The sequence below is a fragment of the Photinus pyralis genome, unplaced genomic scaffold (assembly GCF_008802855.1).
Source record: "Photinus pyralis isolate 1611_PpyrPB1 unplaced genomic scaffold, Ppyr1.3 Ppyr1.4_LG6, whole genome shotgun sequence".
Classification (NCBI taxonomy): domain Eukaryota; kingdom Metazoa; phylum Arthropoda; class Insecta; order Coleoptera; family Lampyridae; genus Photinus; species Photinus pyralis.
The window spans coordinates 6,018,971-6,028,502 of record NW_022170663.1 but is presented as its reverse complement, the minus strand read 5'-3'; the positions used below and the strand labels follow the sequence as shown (position 1 = coordinate 6,028,502).

Below are 9,532 nucleotides of genomic sequence, written 5' to 3'. Positions count from 1 at the left end.
AGCTGGTTCAACAGGAACAAAAATTATAGGACTTCGAGTGAATCGGGAACAGGAAAAACTGCGGGCTCAATGTAATAGAGATCAACATATTTCATTTCCTAGGGCATGTATCGAGTTCGGACTTTCGCTAGATTATTAACGAGCTCCTAGCGAGTTTATAATTTTGCGGTGTCTGTCCGTCTGTTGCTCTGTACGATATCTCGATAACGAATGGACCGATTACGATAAAATTCAGTAGATGGATTCTTTATCAAATCTGTAGATCGGAGTTTGTGAATTGGCGATGTAGTCCAAAAAATAAAGGAGGCCCTTTTGACATCTCCATGAGTTATGAACCGAATTGTATGAAATTCAATATGCGTATTATAGCTTTAGATGACATTTGATGCATATCCACTTGGAATAAAAACAAATTTAACGCCAGTTTCACAATTTGGTTTTGCGCATGCGCAGTGCCAACTGTCTTATTTATGGAGGCATCCAAATGAAATTTGATACACTTGGAATAAAAGCCAATGTAGCGCCATTTTCCAAATTTGGTTTTGTGTAGGATGCGCAGTGCCAACTTTCTTATTTATGGAAGCAATTATATGAAATTTCCTACATTATACACTTCCAAAACTAACATCAGGTTTAAAATTTTGTTTTGCACATGCTATAGCCATACCCAGGAGCTCGTTTTCTATATTTGTTTAGTTTATTCCCTATGACTTTTAGATGTGTAACAATTATTCTTTACACATGAATTTGGAGTTGTAAAACCTTTCAAACGCATTATCGTGATGCTGAAAGAGTACATCACGTGCACATTTGATATTCGCATGTCTGTGATTCAAAGATGTTAAATTATTTTCCTGAGGCTACATGGATGTTGATCAAAATATGTCAAAATCGTTATTTATTCACCAAAATCGTTGGGAAAAAAACTAGGGGCATTATCTCAATGACCAAGACATGAATTTGATGCAGTTTTGGCGATCACGTAAATGTTGATCAAACATGTCAAAATCGTTATTTATGCACCAAAATCGCTGAGAAAGAACTAAGAGCATAATCTCAATGCTAAAGACATAAATTTGATGCATTTCTGGCGACCACATGGATTTTGATGAAAACATGCCAAATCATTATTTATGCACCAAGATCGTTGGGAATTTGATCTATTTTTGGCGCCGACATGGATTTCGATCAAAACATGTCAAAATCGATATTCTTGCACTGAGATCGTTCGGAACAAGATTAAGAGCAATCTTTCAATGCCCAAGACATGAAGTTGTTAACTATAAAATGTATTTTGTAAAATTAATAAATTGTCGTTAAAAGTGATTGTAATACTGAGGATCCTTCGATATTTCGTTGTATTGGTTTATTATCTTTCCAATCAAAGAAAATGTACCTTCAAATGGATATTTATTTAGACATTTCATAAAACTATTCGTAATAACTTTGTTAAGTGCTGTTTAAATAAATTCTAGTTGACATAGTTTTTATGCCAAAAGCATATCTTATGTAAGTATTCATTTCACAAATCTTGGCAGTCCCACGCTAAAATTTGGAAAGCTTTAAAATTTATCGGAACACCATTATAAGGTATGGATAGTTCACTAAAAACCTTTCCTATAATCACTTCAGATTGATAATTTACACGTCCAATGTGCAGAGATACGTTAACTTCTGAACCGCCATTGACTAAGTGACAGTTAGCCAATTTGTACGCCTCTCCTGCTATTGTTGGAATCCATCTAAACTTATGTGGTTCATAACTGCATAGTATCTACGAGTAGGCGAAATTGTCCCATCAGACAGATAGGTGTTGTTGTTAATGTCTTCCTTACCTTAATATTTTTATCAGTTTGTATGGCAGAAACGTGCCTGGTACTGGTGGCATTTGGCGAACCGCGTATTATAGTGGCGGGCAATAGCTCAAAATCTAGTCCGTAAAGTTGTCCGATATAAGTCGGGTTACCAGCTCTATCTCTACCTCCGACAACTGCGTCGGATGGGATGTGTCCATTTGAAAATTCTCTCCAATAATACCCTAAAATGTTTCAGTTGTATAGTACTTTGTCACTTGGTAAAATGGGACCAAATACCAGAGGGTTGCAAGTAAACACCTTGTGCTACTACCGCCACCGCGTATGTGCAAAGACAAACGATTACTTTGACCGCCAACATGTTAACTAATGCGTGGAATGGCGAGAACACTGTGCTTTTATTAGCAGCACACTATCTCAATTTTTATCAAGGCCGTCAACAGTTTGCGATATAGTTGGGATATCCGTGACTTATTTGAAACAAATGTGCTCTTTTAAGGGATTAGGGTTTTTTCCTTACTTAGAAAATGTGATTGAATCAGATCCCTTACTAAATATTAGTTCAGTTTCACGGTTCTGGGGGCACTTTTGCAATCCAGAAACTTGTAAATCACCTTTTCTGAAAATTTATGTTTATTGGATTGCCAACGATCCGACGCTCGAAAAGTCGAAAGGGCACGAAGGACTAGAAGAAGAAGAAGAATTTCCAACGCATTTTGCAAAATTTGCGGGTGTTTTTTTTTTTTTTTTTGGTAGGTGGGGAAATGCTCCTTATGCACACTCCAGGTTGAAAGGTCTGGAGTAGTGTGGGGCTCTCCCTTACTCGGGTATACCCACTAAAACCCCACCTAAGGCTTCGGCTTCTATGGCCATTTGCCTATTTCTCAAAATATCACAGACTTCGTTCTAATAGAATATTACATACAGGTAGGTCGACTCACATACAATACAATATTTTCGATATGACAAAGTTGGTAACTGACAGACAACAATAAATAACAATTAAATAGACAGCCATTATATCACAGTTTGTGCAACATTTCCACACTTTGGAAAAATCCTATCACCCTTCGACACCGTTCATCGCTGTTAAAGTTACCTTCCCATATCGGACATATCCCGAAGTTGTCCCGTATATCTTTGTATCGTGGACAGTTACAAAGTATGTGCTCTAGTGTTAAATTAACCTCACAATTCGCACATAGGGGTCTAGGTTTACCTTCCCGCAAGGCGCTATGGGTTAATGCGGTGTGCCCAAGTCTACTTCGAAACATCTTCACGAATACAAACCGACCCTCGCCAAGAAGAAATAGCGGCCCCAAATCGGGTTTGACCCTTTTCAAAAATGAATCGGACCTCGCCCATAGGTCGCTCCAACGCTCATACACCCGAGCCCTGACGAGTGTACGTCGGGTTACTGTTGTCTCATTTGCAACATCAAGGTCATTTAGTTGTAGATACGTTAGATCCTCTCTAGCCCTTTGGCTCAGCGTTCTGCACCTATTCAGTCGTCGACGTGGAACTGCGCCTGCCATCGATACGTGATTCGGATGTCGTTCATCCGAAATTACTTTAAGATAATAGTTTACAGCAGCCTGTTTACGACGGAGGGCTAGAGGAAGGATGTTCGCCTCGACGTGAAGCGCAGCGACCGGACTCGTTGGAAAAGCTCCGAGGGAATACCGTATGGCGAGGTTTTGGATTTTATCGAGATTCCCAAGCATCGCACTGTTGTCACATGTCAGATAAGCACAGCACCCATAATCAATTCTCGATAAAATTAAGGCCTTGTAGACGTCGAGTAACGTCTTTGGGTGAGCTCCCCACTTATGGTGGGCCAGGACCCTAATGACATTTAATGATTTCCTACACTTTGTGACAACATTCTGTAGATGCTTGGACCACCGCAGTTCCCTGTCAAAGGTAAGTCCCAAAAATTTCATATCTTGGGACACAGCTATTATACGGTCTTTCATAAATAGAACGGGGTCATAGTGTGGTCTTCGGAGTCGACAAAAATGAACCACCTTCGTTTTTTCCTCAGACAAAACGTACCCCACTGCATCCGCATTATCAGAAATTTTATTGATAGCCATTTGTAGTATACGCACAGCGGAACCAACGGTTTTTCCGGCACAATGAATCATTAAGTCATCGACGTATAGGGATTTATCGACTGTGTCGGCAACACCCAGGGCTATTCCGTTTATGGCAATTGCAAACAGTGAACAGCTTAAAGTCGAGCCCTGCGGGACCCCGTTTTCTAATACGCGCTCGTTTGAATACGCCTCTCCAATTCTAACAATAAACTTTCTGTCTCTTAAAAAAGATCTAATAAATTTGGGCATGTTTCCGCGTAAATTGTATTCAAGCATTTTTTTAAGTATACCATACCGCCATGTCATGTCATATGCGCTCTTGATATCAAAGAAGACCCCAATCAAATGTTCGCCACCATCAAACGACTTTAGGATGTTATCAGTTAATTTAACAATTTTGTCGCTGGTTTTTCCAATTTGTGCAAACATGGCCTGAATAAACAGCACAAATGTACATACTTAGCGACGTTCTAAATTGTATAAATTACCCTGTCAGCGTTATTAGTTTATGGTGAGGATAATATTGCGTTAAACAGTTATACTATTGGTTATTGAGGTACCATTTCTAATATTAGAGGGGGTGTAGCAATCACCAATGGGTAACAGCTATTGTTATTACCGTATTATGGTGACTGTACCTACTATGTTGTAATTTCAAATAAATCAGACGTGTCGCAACACAGCTAATAATTTTGATATATATGAGTAGGCGAATGTCAATGAAGAAAATGTAAGAAAAATAATAAAAAGTCATTCGAAATAAAGTTGTAAGGTTTTTCAATAATTCGTTGGTTGTTATATTACTATCAGGTTTCCTCGTGTTTACTAACACTTATTCAACGTGTGCAAGTATTGGCAACGCAATATTTTCCCGACCAGAATCGAAACGGTGAATTTGATCTTCGGCGGGATACAACAGACGTATTACCTAGTTTTCAACGAATGTTGGTGATGGTGTTACACTATCAGGTGTACACAAAAAAGATTGTTCACCAATAAATAGTGTAGAAGGTATAAATATTTCATATTTGGTTACTAAATTTTGCAAGGCCTACAGCTTTTGTGAAAACATACGCCCGCCGTATGGTCTGCAGTACCAACACATTGTAACTTAACAATTCCCTACTTACTAAAAGTAAGACAAATGCAGCTGTATATCGTTTGGATAACTTGGCAATCCAGAATCCTTTGACTTCAAATTGAGAGTAAATTATTACGGCGCCAACGTATATTTACACCGTTTACCTAATCAGTGTAAGTTAAACTAACATCACCATAAACAAAACTTGCAAATTTCAGTAACTTTATTGAAGTGAACCTTGCAATATAAATTATAATGCAGGTGCAAGTAAGTATAGCTTTCCTTTTTCGTGTTTTCAACAGAATGATCACTTAACCATACAGCAATATATACTTATAGTTTGCTTCCGCTTTTAAAAGAGTGAACATTTAACACGGGGAACCGTTAACTCAAACAGTGGTAGCTATGACTGATAAAGTTGTTTGTGAAATAAATGATGGAATAAATCATTTCTTGTGTCTCCGACCTTCGTGCTTCAAAGCTTTACTTTCCGTAGCCAAATGCGTCCAGAAACTAATCAATTCCGGGACTAGGCTGGCAAAAATATCACTAAAAATTGGTGTGTAGTACCGATTTCTTTGACATATTATCTAAATTAAAATGAAATTGTTAGAATGGCGGGTTAATTTTTCACCGTCGGTCGGCGTATTTCACTTTCAGATTCATTTTTAAGCATATTATGACTTGGTAATATAGTAATAACTTTTGATGCCGTAGGTCTCAAACATACACCTGAAGTGCAATTTCTATGCCGCTACTGCGATGCATTTGGTAACGACAGTACTAGTGTGGGCTAGAGATGTTACAGAGATTCGATTCCGATTTCCATAAAAATTAAAAAAATGCGCTATTGTGGCCACTTTATCCGTCCGTCCGTCCGTCCGTTCGTTCGTTGAGACGCTACTAGTTCTTTATCTTAAGAGCTATTGTTCTACTTTTTCCGCTATTTGGTTCGTTATGGTGTCGAGGCTTGCACCAAGGAAGGAATTTTTCTGCGTTTATTGCTAAAAAAAGTTATTGTAAAAAAAACCAACAAAACGTTTTTTACATGTTCCATAATTTTACACTTTTGCCGTTTGTTAACGATCCTAGAGATCGTTTATAATTTTGTATTGCTGTCTGTCGTTTGTCTGTTGGTCTGTCCGTCCGTTCCTTTGTCTGTCTGTCCCTCTATCTGTCCGTGTGAACGATAACTTTGGTTAGAAATGTCCGATCGCTTTTACATCTCCGTTAGTTATGAACTGAATTGCATGAAATTCAATATGGGCATAGCTTTAGCCATATAATACGCAATGCCAAAAGTTGAGTCGAATCGATTCAAAAGTCACAGTGCCCTTTTCGCATCTCGGCCCAAACGAAATTTGAGACATAGGCACTTGGAATAAATGAAAATCTAACGCCAGTTTCAAAATTTGGTCTTGCGCATGCGCAGTTCCAACTTTCTTATTTAAAAAAGCGTTGAAATGAAATTCTTCTTATAAACTGAAATTGAAGTAGCACGTCAAAAATGGATTGCACCTATGCAACGCTATCTTTCATATTTGTGGCCGGATTTTTACGATTTTAACAGAAGTTGCATCTTACAAATGGGAAATGAATGCAAGTGGAAATGCGCTTTTGGGAAATCGTTTTAAGATTACTTTTTAACTTGTTGAAATTGGGGTGTTTAAACGTAGTTGTAAGCTACACGTGTACATTTAATGGATGATGATAATCCTCATTCGGTGAATATTCCTTATCAGTTGCAAACTGTCACACGTAGATAATATATTTGCTTGAACGTGCGTACAAACATTTACATTTTGGCGACGAAGCTTTGCACGTGACGTAATGCGCAGTAGAAATCGCGTTTGAACATTTGTTTTTTATTTGGTAATTATGATTCTTCATCATTCAATGTTGAACTGTCCTAAAATACTCGAGGCAGAAGCGTCATATTAATCAACTGAAAAATTTATAAGCGTGCCACTATAGAGTTTTAAAAAAAATCAGAAGTCATTTAAATTTAAATACCATCATGGATACGTAAACAATACTAAATTGTATTTTGAATATTTAATCTTATTGTGTAGACAGATGTATGATGTAAGGGGCAAAAAAAAGTTTGACAGTCTCACATCCATTATGCCTAATATACCAGGTGACCAAATAAGGATGGCCGTCGGTCATCTCAGAAACTAGTTGACATGAGAGATCTTGGATAAACAAATAAAAAAATGTATTGAGTACTGAAAGCTCAACGCCATTACAATCGCGGACAATTATTCTCTGCCTTTATTACACGTACCACTCGATCTATACCAGTTTAAGAAGATGCCTTTTGACCTCAAAAACGTCCTTGCTGGCTTTCACTATGGCCGGCAGCTCAGAAGTATCCTTCCCCGCCTACTTGGACAACTTAATAATTTTATAGCAAGACTCCGACTAACACCTTGCTAATTTGGATCTAGTCCTTCAGAACTTGAAATAACTGAAAAATTGGAAAGGACTAAAGAATGGACCTAATCCTAAACATCCGAAGAAATAAGTTAAACAAGTTATAAGGTAATCGTAAATGATTTACAAAAAGTGCATTTCCACTTGCATTCATTTCCCATTTGTAAGATGCAACTTCTACTAAAATCGTAAAAATCCGGCCACAATAATGAAAGATAGCGTTGTGCAATCGATGTTTGACGTGCTACTTCAATTTCAGTTTATAAGAAGAATTTCATTTCAATGCTTTTCTAAATAAGAAATTTGGAACTGCGCATGCGCAAATCTAAATTTTGAAACTGGCGTTTGATTTTTCTTTATTCCAAGTGCCTATGTATCAAGTTTCATTCAAATACTTTTATAAATAAAAAAGTTTGCAATTCGGTTTATAAATGGTCGAGATGCGAAAAGGGCACTGTGAATCTATTCAAATCAACTTATGGCATTGCGTATTATATGGCTAAAGCTATGACCATATTGAATTTCATGCAATTCAGTTCATAACTAACGAGATGTCAAAGCGATCGGACATTTCTAACCAAAGTTAACGTTCACACGGACAGATAGAGGGACAGACAGACAAAGGAACAGACGGACAGACCAACAGACAGCCGACAGACAGCAATACAAAATTATAAACGATCTTTAGGATCGTTAATAAACGGCAAAAGTGTAACATTATGGAACATATAAAAAACGGTTTGTTGGTTTTTTACAATAACTTTTTTAGCAATAAACGCAGAAAAAATTCCTTCCTTGGTGCAAGCCTCGACACCATAACGAACCAAATAGCGAAAAAGTAGAATAATAGCTCTTAAGATAAAGAATTAGTAGCGTCTCAACGAACGGGCGGATGGACGGACGGACGGACGGACAAAGTGGCCACAATACCGCATTTTTTTAAATTTTTGTGGAAATGCGCTAAAAAGATATGAACGACCTGAAGAATAGAAAGAGATGAAGGATTTGAATTAGAATTAGAAAAATCCTAAAATGGAACATTTTAAGAACGGAAAGGATTTGAGAAATCCAAAGGAACGAGGGAATCCGGGGAATAGAAAGAGCCTAGGGAATACAAAAAAATTTGAATTATCTTATGAATAGTCCCTAGAATCGTTCAAATCTCAAATTGAAGATCCCAATAAAAAATTCAAAAAAACTGAAATATCTCACAAATTTCAAAGGTTTCAAGAATCTGGAGAATCCAAAAGAACTAAAAATTTTAAAGAAACGGACGAATTGGAGTAATCTGTAAATTTAGGGGAAACACAAATTTTTAATGTTGTCCAGTTGATGGGCCACAGATTTTTTTCAAGAGTCAATGATGTAATGGAAGAGGGTTTTGGTACATTGAGGTAAAATGAATTTGAAAGAAAGAACTTATTCAAAATTTGCTTGTGCCGCCGTAAAGTTGACCATGATTTTTCGAAACCGAATTTCCTTAAAACGGCAGGGGTATATAGTGATCGCGAATTTTGGTACACTGAACTCAGAACAATTAATAGCCACCTTTCGCGGTCAACTTAACGAGAGCCTGGGGTGGGTTACAGCTATTCTGTACATTTTGAAAGCAAAACTGGACAAAATTTTCTATATGATAATAGTAAATATCAAATCTGCACAAATTTGGGAGCACGTGCGATATTCTTCTAAATTCTCAGCTCTTTAAAAAGATCACAAACATCACATTAACTAAAATGAGCTCAAAACCGTATTAGAGAGGATAAAGCTATATCTCGTTAGGATGAGGGTGTACATCCTGTAAGCTCGGATTTGTCAGATTCACTTACTCGAATTTGCAGTAACACAGATCTCTATGAGAGTGAATGGTGAAAATGCGGTAGTCGATGAATGAAACTAATACGTCCTTTTCCGAGCGTTCATCCGCCCACCCATTTTGAGATTGTAGGTGCAAGCGAGGTAGGCGCACGTAGGCAAAAAAAAGATATTTAAAAATCATGAGAAATAATCTGTGTAAAACCGATCTAACCAATTAAGCGAGTTAAGTCAAAGAGCGAACCGTAGCTGAAAGATGGCATGCAATATGCATGGAGCCTTCCACC

The 9,532-nt window shown here is 37.5% G+C and overlaps 1 protein-coding gene across 2 annotated transcripts; it reads right to left on the bottom strand.

Annotated features, from left to right (window-relative positions):
• Nucleotides 1-1,393: 1,393 nt before the first annotated feature.
• Nucleotides 1,394-2,362, bottom strand: LOC116173450. Of its 2 annotated transcripts, none has more exons than XM_031490938.1 (3): nt 2,094-2,362; nt 1,836-2,038; nt 1,394-1,774 (listed from the first exon to the last, which is right to left on the bottom strand). In XM_031490938.1, exons 1-3 carry the CDS (start codon nt 2,173-2,175, stop codon nt 1,523-1,525), a joined length of 537 nt encoding a protein of 178 aa, XP_031346798.1. In that variant the 5' UTR covers nt 2,176-2,362; the 3' UTR covers nt 1,394-1,522. The 2 variants fall into 2 exon arrangements, with proteins under 2 accessions (XP_031346798.1, XP_031346799.1); XM_031490939.1 differs by having other exon boundaries at nt 2,115-2,358.
• Between the last annotated feature and the right edge of the window lie 7,170 nt (nt 2,363-9,532).

Bases quoted from the DNA above. Each gene is read 5' to 3' on its own strand.
- LOC116173450 (XM_031490938.1), bottom strand. From the start codon at position 2,175: ATGTTGGCGGTCAAAGTAATCGTTTGTCTTTGCACATACGCGGTGGCG. The intron at 2,039-2,093 runs GTATTTGGTCCC...GAAACATTTTAG, and splicing joins TGTTTACTTGCAACCCTCTG to GGTATTATTGGAGAGAATTT. The intron at 1,775-1,835 runs GTAAGGAAGACA...GCCTACTCGTAG, and splicing joins AAACTGATAAAAATATTAAG to ATACTATGCAGTTATGAACC.